The following is a 15,194-nucleotide window of genomic DNA, read 5'->3' as shown; positions in this document are numbered from 1 at the left end:
TGAGTTGATTTGAGTAGATTTTCGGGCTTCAAAATGAATTATGGGCTATTTGCATCGATGCATATTCAATGTGCACTGATGCATCAAGGGTAAATTTCCAGAAATTATTCAGAGTGTATCGATATACAGGAAGTGCATCGATGCACCCATAAAAAATGGAAACATCGAATGCAGTTAGTGCATCGATGCATAAGGAGTGCATGGGTAGTGCATCGATGCACATGTTAAAGAATGCATCGATGCACTGTAGAATGCATCGATGCACTTCAAGGGGAAATTGAAATAGACATTTCTTTTGGTATAAGAAATTATAGATTAAAGTATATCAATGGGATACTGATTGCATCAATGTATGATTGTGTAGATATCGAACATGAACAAGTTCCAGAACGATTATCAAGTTAAGATTCGATCGAAAGAGAGGAAATCATAAAAGTGGATTGGAACTTAGTGAGGCCAAGGTGAGTGCATATTATTAGATTGTGCATATTATTATGGAAATTAGACTTGTGATAAGTTTGTTTCCAATATTTTATGTTTGCATGAATAGAAGCATGATTAAGTTGTATTATGTGTATATGCTTTGTTCATATTATATGTTATGAGATATGAATTTATATGATATGGGTTATATGGGAACGAAATATGTAACTATATGCGAACCTTATAAGCTGTATGAATATGTGAAATAAATTATAAGGTCACGAATCATGTATAATAGTAAATGTTGTATGTGATAACCATAGAAAGAAAATAAGTTAAGTGATCATGAACATGTAAATATATGTTTAGATCAAGATATAATAGCAAAACATAAATTACACGAGTCAAGTTTATGGAAACTATTATAATTTACTTATAGTATTAAATGAATAGTGAGATAAACTAACTAGCATTGATTTATAGGACAATATGAAAATAGAATATCAATTAGGAGATCTGTACATAAATAATGATAATCATATGAGAGATAAGATGTATGAAAAAGATTAATGTGCTTAGATGAGCTATGATATAGAAATTACATGGTAAAGATCTATGAAGTCATAGGAAAAAGGTTATAAGAGTAATGTAAACTTGAATTAAGAGAAATAAGAAATTTATATATAAATGAATTTATATATGTGATACGTGTTAGTACGCTACAATATATGTTATAGGATCTATGTAAGCATAAGAGAACAAAATATGAGCTATGTGTTATGAATATAAATGATGATATGATTATGTACAATAAATTAGGGAATTATGATCTAGGTGTTCACAGTCAATTAAATCATTATTTACTTATCTAGTTATTACCTTATGTTTAGATAGCGAGCTAAATATTAACCAAGTCTAATGAAAAATTCTACATTTATGACCTTATCTTTACTTTCAACATTCATTTCCCTTTAAAGCCTTTTCCCCCATCAAGTAAGTTCCATAGCATCATTCAACTGCAATAGCATGCATTGCTAACAAATAAAACTTCAGAAGTACCTTGCTCGAACACCAATCCGTCCACGAGCTAAGAATTGATTGGAGCTTGTAGGAATAGGAGGGATCCCGGAAGCATGTTCTATTGGGGTTGGGTTTTGGAATTTTGGGTTTCTGTTGGGGGGAACCCTCATTCTTCAATGAGTGGAAGTTGTAGATAGATGTTTCATTTTGGAATGCAACAGTGGTTGGAGGTGGTGGCAAGGCTGTTCCTTAAGCTGGAGGTTCAACACCTTCCTCCACCCATGTCTTGAGTTTTTCGTCATAGTAGAAGTTGGTATTTTTCACCTAGCTTAGCCTTTGGATAATAATGTAAATTAAATTAAATCGGACATTTTTGTATATAAGAAGTGGTTATTCATGCTTCTTCAACAGAAAACTAAGAAATATATAGAAATAATAACAAAAGGTTTAGGAGCTACCTGTTTTTCAGCAGGCAATTCACGTAACCGGTGGCAGTTGGTTATGCTCATACTTTGTAGTGAATTCACCTTACAAATGCTCAAGGGTAGCTTAACCAGATCATCACAATACTCGATTACCAGCTCTGATAAACGAGGGAAGATCTGAGGCAGGTCAAGCACCGATGGGTCGAGGCTGTTACTAACTTTGCAGAGAACCATGGATAGTGTCTGCAAGTTCCTAAAAGGAACAGTGGCGTTGGATAATTGAGGAACAGTCAGTTTTTCAAGACATCTCCGCAAATTTTCCAGATTAGTAAAAAGTGAAAAATTCTGGAGCGTTGATTCGGTTGTACTGTGGTTAATCACGATAGAAAGCAGAGAAGCATGAATTTTGTCAGGGGTAGACCATAATCCCACATTGGGGGAAAGAAGAAAGCAGCGGGTTCGCTTTTAACTCCATTGTAAAAGCTAGATCTATACTGGTACTTGACTGTATGCAACTGATTTTAACCATAATTAACTTTGTTGGTTCAGGGTATTGGAAACTATGTTGCTTCATGCCAGACCTGTTTTGTTGTATTATCTGGATTCTATCTTTATGTATTGGAATCTGAAAAATCTCAGAACTATCAGCGGTACTTGGGGTTCGGGCTTTCATTTTCTCTTTGACTTTGTTACTTGGGTAATTGGTCTTTAATCTGTAGGATGGTAGTTTTGCAGCCTCAATTTTCTTGAATTTACACTGACATCCATCTTTTCTTTGATAGCCCCAATGCCATTTTTAGGAGCTCTAATCTAAATGTAACTTTTGGAATCCTGCAGCATGGCTGGAAGACAAGTGCACGAGGTTCTATCAGAAAATATTGGTGGGTCCCCATTTTATATTGATTTGGGTCCAAGAGGAATGGACACTAAGAAGGTGGGCGATTTATCCTTGTAACTAACAATTAATGTTTTTTTGCAAGATATTTCATGAAACTGAACCAGAATAATCCCTACCTCTCTGTAATAGCTGGTTGTCTGAAAGTATTGTGAGCGTGTGTTTTTTTTCTCCTTTTCTAATTATTGGAGATTTCTTATTAACATATTCATGTTGGATTTTGCTATGAAAATCTTCTAGCTTGTCCATTCATTGTAACCTGCAAAATGAACATTCTGATCACTAGTTATTAAACTCTCAGATTCCAAGTTACGTATCGTGAGTACATTCTGAAATGTTTTGCCATCGCACGCATTCTCGTTACAAGTTTCTGCCCAAGTTCTTGAATAGGTTTCGTAAATCTTAAAGCATGATAATTAGCCCGTCAACGCAACTTTTGTAGCTCGTCATCGATGTTGTTGGCCAATCTGTAATCAAACTTGGCCAGCTGGGACAGATTCTACCAAACCACGTCGATCAACACAGTCAGGATCAAGAAAACAAACAAATTAGTATAACCATCAAGCGATATGTCCATATACAAAAATCTTCGAGCTATTTCAAATCAACACCATTAATACAATGACATGTTGCAGAAAAGGATATGTTGTTGCGTACAAAATTTCATGAGTTCTGAAAACCAAGTAAAAGACCAAAAAAGAGGGGGTAAATTATTTATGTAAAAACCAAACTAATGCACTTATATTCAAACTGAAAGAAATACCCGATGCAATTACAAGGTCAAAGAATACCTTAAATGAGAAATTACTGAAAGAATAATTGACAGATGAACCGGACTCAATTTCAGCAAGACCTCCAAATTCATCTCCCTGCTTCATTTGTGGCCAACAGACCAACAGAAAGTCAAAAACAGAAATCATTGATAATCATAATGATCACTTAAGAAATTGCACATTTCTGGGGCTAAAATACCACTTCCTCTTGGCGGTTGCTCAGGCAACTACTACTACCACTTAAGCTGTCAGCCTCACTTGAATCATCAAATTCACTACCAGGATATGCATGCTCATTTTTTTTGATAAAATATGCATGCTCATTTGAAGTATTACATGAGTAACGACTTGTAAAGTAACTAGTATCAAGCGCACTCTCTGAACTGGGAACAAATGCAGCCTGTAAAATGTGGTAAGCAAGGTGAGTAAATGGAAGACACTTGGAAACAATAACATGGCTCACCTTCTGCCTTGTAAGTGTGTCCCAATTGATATCTTTGAAAAATACATGCTGCTTCACCTGGTTAAAAATTTCATCGTTCGTTAATCAAACATCTAAGACAGACAATTAAGAAAAGCGTGCACCCATAAGTATAAAGAAAAGGAACACGAAACAACCAAAGGTTGTACTCGTATTAAGAATAAATATCACCTCGGATGCTCCTCTGGATCCAAGTCTGATGAGGATCTTCAGTCGACAGTCTGAAAATGGAGTACATATTAAAATTTAATTCCATACTGGGGCACTTGAACCAAGAAAAATATTAAAACAAGAAAAGAGCATTACAATAACTAAGATTCTTCTTGGGATACTTAAAATTGAAAAAGGTGATTCTGAAGAAACCTTGATAAAACATCTCAAAGCAGAGTATATCTTATTGAGAAAATATTAAAGTTAAGGATATCGCTATCATTTTGCCAACGAGGATACTTTATATATGAAGATGTGAAAACACTGTAAGATCTACATACCTTGATGTTCTAGAAATGTTTTTTTCACTTTTTTGACGAGGAGATAATTAGATTACACAGACAATCAACAAAGTACATGGATTTATTTTTCAATCTATAGGACTGAAACCTATCTTAAGCAAAGTCATAAGCAAATACAGAACAGTTACTCTGCAACCATGAATGCTCCGTAGAATTTCCTTGAACTCAAAAAATTATGTCCATCAATAATGTAACAAGAAATCACTTGGGCTACTGCTTTTTTGCATTACAACTGTAATTTATTTCAAGATGAATGATGAATCTAATTGTCATGAAATGCCAATGACATCAACAAAATAGTTTTCTTACCCATCAATTAGATCTTTTGCTTCCAGGCTTATTTCTTATGGTGCCCGTGGCCAAGGTATTTTACGGTTGAGAATATTATCAAATATTATCTAGAACCAAAATATGAAAGAGAATGAATGTAAGAATGAGAACTAATTTAAAATGCAATTTCATTGTCAGTGGCCCACTAATAATTTAGAAGCACTCCAACAGTAACAATCTACAAAAACTTGAAAGAAACCCATCAATGGCATCATCATTAGAGTATCCAAGTATCCCTGCTTTTTGAACCAAATGATTATCGTTTCTTTTTAAGAAGTATCATGTTTCCCGTATGTCTCAAGTCCAGAGTCCCAAAACTAACTGAAAAGTAATGGGTAAGTCCAACATGACAGCCATGTAGTTTTCACTCAATCAAACAGAAGATACACCTTGATTGTCCAATATTCTAGAAAAGAACCATTGTACTCCCCATACTGTCTCAGCAGTTTATAACACTGCCACAAAAAACTGAATTTGATGGCTTATGTCTTCCAATTCATGCATTACCAATTTACCACAATGAAATTATGAAGGTAAAACATCATTGACTCTTGTCATTGAATGCCAATCAAAGAAATGATTGAGTTCGATAAGGAAGAAAGGGAGTGGTACTGGCAAGAACTAGAACTCATAGAATCAAGATATTACCTGCGGATGCTCTGCATTGAAGGATGGAATTCCAACAATCATTTCAAATAAAATGACACCTACAGACCAACAATCTGCTGTTGCACCTGAGAAAATTTGGATGGTGTTATGAGCTTGCTACTTAGAATGCAATACTACCAAATACACAAATTAGAACTTATTCAGCTACCATGGATTTTGAGCTAATTATAACCAGGATATCAGTCATAAATTAAATTAATCAACCAAATAGCTAGAATCTATATTGCTTAAGCATATGGTATATACAAAATTTCAGGTTGACCAAATTAATCAAACTTGATCTTTAAGGAACGCAGGTAACGAAAATATAATTAGAGCACCTTAACTAAAAAAAGGTTATACGAACCATGTCCTGTTCCCAAAAGAATCTCAGGCACCAAATAGTCAGGTGTACCAACAGCAGAACGTTTCTTCCGCTCTCGTGCTGATGCTCAGATGCACATAACTGCTGCTCATCATCAAGTAGAGATGTTCCGCTAACTGCTGGACCAGACAAGTCATCAGTACTGTTGATGAGACCAACATTTGATAGCCCAAAATATGTCAACTGCTCAAATGAAAAAAAAATATTGTAAGTTTTAAATGGTATATATAAATAAATTAGATGCTGAATAAACAATTTCAACATCACATTCTTCCTAAGGTATATTCCTTGCAGAAACTACAAGAGTGCGGAGACCTTCTGACGAGTAATCGGTCAAATGAGTTTGAGTTACTTGTCTAATCTGATCATCCTTCTCAGTTTCTCTTGATAAAATGCTGAACATTGCGGTAACAACACCTTTCACTATCACCTTGATTGTATTGTCTGGAAATCTTATAACAATTGACAATCTCTTGCGCACACTATCAAACTCATGCAACCCCAAAACCTGAAACACGGAAGTTATATTTTAACGCAACAAATTGCATAGAGAAAACTAGATAGTTGGCGTTGGGAAAATTGCTAGGGCAGGATCAGTAGAAAATGATCAAATATGCAGCATGGAAACAGAAGAACAAACCATACAAATCATATACCTCAGTTTATCACCATTGACATCGATCACAAAATGACCTGACGTTCGTTCATGTAGAGTATACCCATAAGCAGAGGCTGCAGAAACTAGTGCTTGCTCATCAGGTGATTCACCCTGATAATTAATAGCTTTCACCTCTCCCCATGAGTCACTTCTATCATGACCAGAAGAAGCATCCTGAGAAACAATTGGGATCACAGTATTACATGCAGCCAGAGTGAGGAAGAACAGATGTGCAGCAATTCTTTCATCTCCACCCATGTCTTGATGCAACAAATCCATTAGTTCCAAATCAACAGATATTTCTGACTTAAGCTTCCATCTGCTTGAAACAGCTGCATCTGCAAGGATCATATAAAAAACTGAAACGGAATATTTCATAAATTTTCAGCTTCATTATTCATGAATAGGAGACTGGTGCAAAAGCATAGAAAAGATTACAATGAGTTAAGCCAATCTGTTACAAGAGCTGTCACAAGAACTTGGTTTAATGGATTTCAAAAGAATGAAAGATTACAATGATTGTGAGTCAATCTGTTCTGTTTGATTCCTCTGCCTTCCTAATGCAATTTTCCCCAGCATGTTCACTGCAATCACATGATTGAACACGGGTTTCACTGACTGCAGTTCATAACAACAAAGACTTAACGAATACGATGCACTGTGAAATTTCTAGAACGGCTTAAAATCATGCCTTCGGATGGCACACCAACAGATGAATACAAAACATCAAATAGCAAGTCTCCAGTTTATTCAAAAGTATGCTGGCATTGGCGTTTAATCATTTTCAAAGACATGAGGTTGTGAAACCATCTTAGTGTTACCATAAGTAGAGTTAGATACATGACCTTGGAGACAAAAGACGTGACAGAGGAACGCAGGGTTAAACTTACACATAAAATGAAAACTACGACGACAACCATTATCGAGATTCCGAGGTGATGAGGGAATTCATCAGTTAACTTTCTTGATATGAGATTCTGTACTTAAACATCATATCAGCTGGTCTCTTCGTTTTTTTCTTCTTAAAGTATCAGACATTTATATTGTCCCGATTCAAGAACCAGAAGCAAATGATTCCGTCGATGATATCCTGGAAATGGCAGCAACCATCTTCTCTTCCGTCACCAGTATTTGCAGTGATGAGAAGAGGGAAAAAAAGAGAGAAAGATTTGAGCATAACTCCAAAACGATTGAGAAACTGAAATTCAATTAACATGGGGAAAAAAAAGAAACCTACCTAAACACAACCACTAATAAACAATACAACCTTACTCCAAGATATCTAACTGTTAATGTTTCCCATCTCTTTTTCGTATCTCTCCAAGGTGATTTCGTATCTAACCGTGTGGGTTGTAAACTAAACAAAAGAACATCAAAGTAAGATAGAAGAATACACAAATCACCTGTTGGGTCAGATTCAAACCGGCTTTGAGCTCACGGGCTTGACGTTCTTCAGCTTCTTTCCAACGAAGGGAAACGGACAACCAGAGTGTTTCCCTGTTCATGTAGATTTCCAATATGATGACTGATAATGAGACGGAAATGCAATGATTATCCAAAAATGGTGTTCAATGATAACTCGGAAAGAAACAAGCATCCAACCATCTCAAAGAAAACAAAAATATTCTAATTCACGGATTCTTTAATAAAACCCAAATCCTAAAATTCAATAAACATGGCGAATTCTACAACATAACCAAATACCCAACACACAAAACAAAAACCCAATCAAATTTCGAGGGGAAAATTGGAAGCAATTGAACGAAACCCGGTGGCCATCATTCTCAGTATCAACGAGAACACCATCACAGTCAAAAATAGGAGCAGAAGGAAGAGTATCCGAAGAAGAAGAAGCCGATGACCATTTGATCCTGAAAGCAGTACAAACTTGCTCTGTTCTTCTTGGTGTTGATGTTGAAGTCAGGAGTGAAGAAGAAGATGGTGAGTTTTTTGCAATGAATAAATGGCAGTTGCTGAAGACGGAAGCTTTGGGTTTAACACTCGAAGAAGGGAATGGCGGTAGTGAAAGAGAGATGGCAGTGGAAGCCATTTTCAAGCTGTGAGTTTAGCTTCATCTTTGGCAGAATGCTCGTGGTGGAAACAAGAAAAAAATGCATTATCCCACATCGTTTTGGAAATAAGAAAAGAAATGGTTTATAAACTAAAAAGCCAAGAATATGAATAAAGGCCTTCGGCCCATATTTTGTAGCAGCTGCAAGTTTGGGTGGGCTTGCGGCTGCCCTCAAATCTTCCACGTGCGCAGGAAGAAACTAAGGGTGGAGGGCGAGCTTTTTGGTTCGGGCTTACTTTTTGGGGCTCAGGGTTTAGGGTTTACTTCAAAGGAATAAAAACGAGATAATAAGGAAAGAAGCCAAATGGTAAAATCAAAATAAAAAGAACGTCAAAGGAATCAAAATGTGATAACAACAGTGAAGTGACCAAAGCAGAAACAATTCTAAAGTTCAGTGATTAAATTGATTTTTTTTAAATTTTAGTGACCAAATCTGGAGTGGGAAGATAGTTAGGTGATGAATAGCGTAATTTACCCATAATAAAAAGAGGATCGGCAAGAAAAACCATTAGGACTCGAGAGGTGATAAAATTCCACTAGAAGTAGATAGAAATTTTTATATGACAACAGTACAACTAGCAGTTTTCTAATCGTTTTCTTATATTTAAGAATGATAATAATTCAACGTATTTTTATTAGATTTAAATTTAGAGATATGATATGGATTTTAAAATTAAATTACCTAAGAACATTTATCAATAATAAAAGAAATTTATTAATTATATTAGTAAAAATATTAACATTTGTAGAAAGAATTAGTTTATTAGGATCAGTTTTATTTTAATTAAAACTCTCTTAGGAGATAAAAGTCCTTACAGATAAGTGTTTTAAGAAACAAGAAACCATGTAGTAATATTCCATCATGGTAAATGCTAGGCTAACTACAACAGTTGAAGGAAAAAACTTACTTTGTACTAAGTAAATGGGGAGGGAGTAGAATCAGGCTTCAATTCAGTCCATCCGGCTTTCTCATTTTCTTCTATGGTGAATATCTTCTGGAATTCACCCTTCAGGCCAACCTAGAATCAAAATAATACAAGAAGCAAGTGAACCTTTCCTAGCTATTTTCTACCTTCAGGAGAAAACGAAAAATGAAGAAGAAATATCCACTTTATAATTGCAGAAAACAGGCACCACAACGGATTTCAGGTGCAAGGAAGTGACAGATACAAATCAACTTTGATTTTAATGACCAAACATATTCTACAGAGTTTCAACGGATTTCATAGATGCGTTGACTCATTTCATATTCCAAGAGAATTAATGTATTAGCAAAAGGAAAAATTAGGCAGGTGTCAAGAGTGAAGATCACACACTACCTGGTTGTCATTTTCAATACATCATTAAAGAAGTCAAATGGAGATGAACACAAGGCCAGTAAGTTAGCCTTTTCTTTCGACTCTCACCTTCTGCTGTTTGTCTCTTTGTATTTTTGTGTATGGTTGTTCTTCATCCTTTTCGCAAAGAATAATTAATCTCTTGAAATCGATTGTTAGGTTTTAGGGATTACATTGAGCTACAGTAAACCAAGTTAAAACACAGGTCAAGGTAGCTAACACCTTAAAGCTAATATCATAAAGCTTCAAAAGGTAGTGGATGCAATCCCTGAAAGGGTAGAATTTGTATGGGGCATGCACCAAATGGCTAAACAAAATCCCTATATTTTGTTATTGACTTCCCTACATCATTGTCGAAAGTTTATTCCTCTGCATTTGTGCACCAAAACAGAGTTTTCTTAGCACAAGTCCAAAGATTTATGGATCACCTACAGATTTACTTTCAACCTTATTGAGTCGTTCAAAGCAAATGACTAGTAGCAAAGCCTAGAGATTTACTTTGATTAACAATAGTGAGAAAGACCACTATGATTGAATTGAACAGAATGTTAAACAAATAAATTAATGGCACTACTAATGTGCCATTTAAAGAAAATTACTAAAAGGGTAGTATTTAGTTTTGAACATGTATTAAACAGACCAATATTATCACAATGCACCAATATTATCACAATGCACTTCACCAAACCTATGATAAGTATACAATACAATCAAATATTCGGAGTTATGCATTGGCAATCTCATATAACTGATTTAAGTTATGCATAAAACACTCAGCGACACAAATGTTAGGAACAAACCAGAAAGTGCTCATAAAAAACCAAATATAATACATACTATCTGAGGCTTAAATTTACACCAGAATAACATGTTCAACTCTTTCTTAAACATGAGCACAGAAAAAAGCATTATACACTTGCATATAATGCATGTGTTATACACACGTGCGCGTAAACACATAAATACAAAAACATCGACAGAATATTGCACCTTAACGAAGTGAATGCTTTTTTTCACTCATTGCATTTCAGGCAATATAAGGGTTTTAGTACCCTTGACACACCCCACTTAGCATAGATTATTAGATTGAATATCATGATGTGGATGAGGTTTGGTGCAAACAAACTAATGCATGCAGATTCAGAAACAAAAAATAAGAAGGAATGAAGATTATATTTTTATCAAAAAAACTTCAACTAGATTTACACGACTTTTTTTTCAAATAATATATCAAATAAATGAAGAATGGACAGCTTATGTACATTCCCTCACTCATTTTTTCAGTTTCCTTCTCGACCATTTTCAGACCCCTATGGATGCCAAAGTTTTACTTTACGTTTGCCAAATGGTCAATGCTATGGTAAGTTCTATCCTCTCCACCTATTTGGAACATTGAAACACAAAGGCATTATTCCTTACACATGTGACACTAGTAATTTATCAAAGACAATTTCAGATAACATAAACATTTCTGTCCTAGATATATCATGTCATAACCACACTTTGTTTTCGAAAACATAAATCTCCTAAGAACCACTGGGCAACAGAACCACAGTTAAGTGGACAACCTCCCTAGTGACTGAATCGAAACCTCTACTACGACGACGGCGGAGAAGCGTTTATTCTCAATCAGTGGCAAACGACTGTCAACCATACAAAACCTTCCATGGAGAAACACAATCGGACATGGATAAAACAGAATAATTAATCGGCTTATTGGTCATTAACAAGAAGGTGTTCTGCTTTTCGAACAACATCGAGAATCAGAGGTTTTACTTCCTGTTATTGGCACAAACAAATTAACAGAAGGATCAAACTTATTACTAGGTGTAGCATAACTTGATTCATTATAAACCTTAGATTGCTTACAGAAACCAGAGCCTTAGCCTATAGATTTATCGATTTGCTGCTCATATCTTAGCCTTGCAACACATAACACTTATAAACAAGTGCAAAGCAGGAATGACAAGATTATACAAAACGAGGGAGTGCATCAGTAAGTAAACAACAATCCTAGACAGTGAAAATCTGACCTTAGTTTGCTTATATAGAACTTCATGGCCGACGAGTTTGATTTTTGAACAGATAACACCACGGCACTCATCCGATTCTAAGAGAAGGATAAAATGCAAAGCAAGGAATCACATCGTAGAACCTGAAATTTAGTTTGATAGAGTTTAAAGCAACATTTGATTGAGAACATTATCTTAAATTCTGTTAAACACAATGAACCGGTAAAATAATACACTCAAGGGCATTAGTAAAGATTATTAACCTCCTGAGCAATTAGCTCAACTAATTCCTTCAAGAATTTTCCCATCCCTTTCCCCTGGACAGAGGAATCCAACTGCAATTCGTATAAATAAAGAACAGGCATCTCTTCCTCCAGAGTGAAGCGGTAATGTAGGAAACCAAGCAAGGGAGTGGGGGCACTGTCCATCATATCATTGGCATTGTTGCATACAAATATATAGCGTGCTTCTGGAGCAACTATTTCTCTCCGTTTCACCTTCTCTTCAATTGCCCACTCCGATCCATACGGACCCTCACGTAACACCCAATTCTTTCTGCAATTAACACCATAAAAAATCCCTAGAAATTTACAAACAGACAAGAAGAAGAAATAAAAAGAAGATGGGATTTACTTCTGTGAAAGTATCAATGAACGAAACCCGGTGGCCATCCTTCTCAGTATCAACGAGAACACCATCACAGTCAAAAAGAAGAGCAGAAGGAAGAGTATCCGAAGATAAAAATTAAGAATAAGATTACCTTCTTTCCTCTTTCAATATATTTGACCGCGACAAGCTCCTATGTTTCTTATCTTTCACCAGCCTTGCGATTCCGAAATTCCCTGATCCAATCTCCTTCAATGGCTCGTATCTCTCTTCCATAGACGTCAAAATTATAACTGTTTTATGGATCCGTATACATACTATCTGAATTTTTTAAGGTATATAAATTTGAGTTCCCCCATAGATAATGACAAAGACCCTGATGAGGTTTAGGATTGACTTCCGATTGTACCAAATTTAAAGCGTGGTCGTCCAAAATCTAATCGAATTCATTGTGATATAGATATTCGAGAAAGATTTAGACAAGACAGAAGATGTGGGCATTGTAGAAACCCAGGACACACTAGAAAAACATGTCCACTTTTGCTGTCATCAAGTAACAATTTATGAGGAACTGATGTAGTTGTTTATCAAATAAGAATTCTTGTACTTTAATTTGCATTTACTTCAAGTTAATGTCATTCGATCTTACAATAAGTGACAAATTGAAGAAAGTCATCGAATACAATTATTAAATTAAAATAAAAAAGTTCAATAAACAACTAAATACAAATATAATAAAAAACAAAATCTATCGAAGCTGCGACGCAAATGTGTTCCGTTGGGCGGTGGCTGGCGGTCTCGAGGAGGATTTCTTCGTATCAGTGGTTGTGACTCCTCGTTGTCATCATCATCACCATCATCGTCGTCGTCGTCGTGAGCATCTACATTAGGTTGATGAGGCGCTGATGACAATGAAGCATTTCCATAGAATAAGGACACTGGAGGTGTATGACTGACTATCCCACCGGCCTGCGAAAACTGGGAAAACTCATAAAACCCCGACATCGCTGAGTGTGAAAACTGTACAGGAGGTGTATGTGCTGCGGCCATGGGTGATGAGGTTGAACCCGCCAAAATATGGGCATATGAACCCCAAGTCAGATCTACAAACACAGACCCATAATATCTTCCAGGAGAGGTCATAAAACTCTATGACGGTGGCGGCGACGACATCGGGTAAGGGAATAACGATGGCGACATCACATATGGATGCAGAAGGTAAGTCGTTGTAGACGGTGGCTGTGAAGGTCATGCTGGTGCAGTTGAGGATGAACCGGAAGCACCTGCTCTCCGTCCACGAGTCGGGGGACGATGGTGCTGTGTCGGTGAAAGTCTTTGTCGACGTCGCCGAAAGGTCTGCCCTTGTGTATCCTCGGAAAGTAGAAATGGTTTCCCGTTACTGTAAAAATGGGCTCTCTACGGGGAAGGAGCCGATGTCGGTCCTCCCACAACACTACCCACTCGTGATGCCTCACCAGCCAATCTGTATCGGTCTTGCCGTGTCTATCTGTGCTATGCAACTATTCTATATTACGAAGTGCTTCCGGAATTGGTTGAAAACGATCAAATTGTCGGAGCACGCGATCAGTGGAGTGCCACTCGACGACCGCATAACATATCAAATAGACCATCACCATCCAAACATCTAATGGGCCCCTCAACTCAGGTGGGATCACTATCCTCACATCATCATTAGAATATGACACCCATTCAAACTAAAATAAATATATATAATTTTTATCAAAATAATAATCTAATTATACAACTATAATCTAAAAATCGATTTTTAAACATTAAAAGGCATACATGTGTGTAAACCTTATGATCGATTAGCACCCTAATTTTTTCTAAATCATTAGGTAGCTCTTGATGATTTTTCCTATCAGTAGACCACCTATTCAAAAAAAAACAAAATTTATTATACACTGTATAAAATGATTAATATACGAGATCAGTTTTATAATTAACTCAATAGTAGCGGAAATACGAATGAGTTCTTCACAACGGGACATAAAAAGGGCAATCGATACCATGCCCAAGACTGCAACAGCAGGAGACATCCGCCAATAGCATTTTTCCTGTAGTCAGTTGCTCGACACATCTCCCTGTACAGGAAAGCCAAAACTGCCGAGCCCCAACTGAGTGATCCGGCCAGACGAAAGTCGCCAAGATGTCGCAACCACATACAGTGAACTTGGTTGCGCGATTTGTCCGACATCAGCAACCCTTCTATCAACTGCAGTATGCATGCTCGTGCATACATTTTAACTTCATCATCAGAGGCGTCCTCGCTCAACTCCCAAAAATTGGCATCTAAGCAATTTAACGGTATCTGACCACCGTTAAAACTTTCCGGGACACGTCCTATATAATCCCGACACAAAGCAGTCCATGAACCGTGTGCCATCCCCGATATCACATCTCCATCCACCGGAAGCCCCAGGTGCATGGAAACATCCTCAAGTGTAATCGTGCACTCTCCGCACGGAATATGGAATGTGTGGGTCTCCGGCCTCCACCGCTCTACTAAGGCAGAATAAGATCTGGTTCTATTTTCCAATGACCCTCATATCTACCTATGTGACCGAATCCAACCTCTACTGAATACTACAAGACAC

General features: G+C 36.6%; 1 protein-coding gene and 3 long non-coding RNA genes across 5 annotated transcripts; all 4 read right to left on the bottom strand.

Moving 5' to 3' along the window:
* Positions 1 to 3,102: 3,102 nt before the first annotated feature.
* LOC120134812 lies at positions 3,103 to 3,833 on the bottom strand. The gene is made up of 3 exons (XR_005517195.1): positions 3,736 to 3,833; positions 3,555 to 3,632; positions 3,103 to 3,262 (listed from the first exon to the last, which is right to left on the bottom strand). It is a non-coding gene; the product is annotated as an uncharacterized LOC120134812 (long non-coding RNA).
* Positions 3,834 to 3,843: 10 nt separating this feature from the next.
* On the bottom strand, positions 3,844 to 5,950 carry LOC120134813. 2 transcript variants are annotated; one of them, XR_005517197.1, is made up of 6 exons: positions 5,875 to 5,950; positions 5,508 to 5,593; positions 4,839 to 4,927; positions 4,189 to 4,238; positions 4,000 to 4,056; positions 3,844 to 3,936 (listed from the first exon to the last, which is right to left on the bottom strand). It is a non-coding gene; the product is annotated as an uncharacterized LOC120134813 (long non-coding RNA). The 2 variants fall into 2 exon arrangements; XR_005517196.1 differs by having other exon boundaries at positions 3,845 to 3,936; positions 4,000 to 4,238.
* A 32-nt stretch (positions 5,951 to 5,982) lies between these two features.
* Positions 5,983 to 8,666, bottom strand: LOC120134816. Its single transcript, XR_005517198.1, has 6 exons — positions 7,954 to 8,666; positions 7,441 to 7,660; positions 7,065 to 7,134; positions 6,549 to 6,888; positions 6,208 to 6,400; positions 5,983 to 6,075 (listed from the first exon to the last, which is right to left on the bottom strand). It is a non-coding gene; the product is annotated as an uncharacterized LOC120134816 (long non-coding RNA).
* Positions 8,667 to 11,951: 3,285 nt separating this feature from the next.
* LOC120134821 (N-alpha-acetyltransferase 40-like) lies at positions 11,952 to 12,852 on the bottom strand. The gene is made up of 3 exons (XM_039151212.1): positions 12,731 to 12,852; positions 12,234 to 12,525; positions 11,952 to 12,068 (listed from the first exon to the last, which is right to left on the bottom strand). The coding sequence occupies exons 1-3, from the start codon at positions 12,850 to 12,852 to the stop codon at positions 11,952 to 11,954; spliced, it is 531 nt and encodes a 176-aa protein (XP_039007143.1).
* Between the last annotated feature and the right edge of the window lie 2,342 nt (positions 12,853 to 15,194).

The sequence above is a fragment of the Hibiscus syriacus genome, unplaced genomic scaffold (assembly GCF_006381635.1).
Source record: "Hibiscus syriacus cultivar Baekdansim isolate YM2019G1 unplaced genomic scaffold, ASM638163v2 tig00110599_pilon, whole genome shotgun sequence".
NCBI lineage: Eukaryota > Viridiplantae > Streptophyta > Magnoliopsida > Malvales > Malvaceae > Hibiscus > Hibiscus syriacus.
Note: the sequence above shows the minus strand (reverse complement) of the source record. Positions and strands in the feature narration are given on the sequence as shown.

Excerpts from the sequence above, each read along its gene's own strand:
- LOC120134821 (XM_039151212.1), bottom strand. The coding sequence starts at position 12,852 with ATGGAAGAGAGATACGAGCCATTGAAGGAGATTGGATCAGGGAATTTC. Across the intron at positions 12,526-12,730 it reads ATATTGAAAGAGGAAAGAAG|AAAGAATTGGGTGTTACGTG; the intron begins GTAATCTTATTC and ends TGTTAATTGCAG. Across the intron at positions 12,069-12,233 it reads TTGAGCTAATTGCTCAGGAG|AATCGGATGAGTGCCGTGGT; the intron begins GTTAATAATCTT and ends TCCTTCTCTTAG.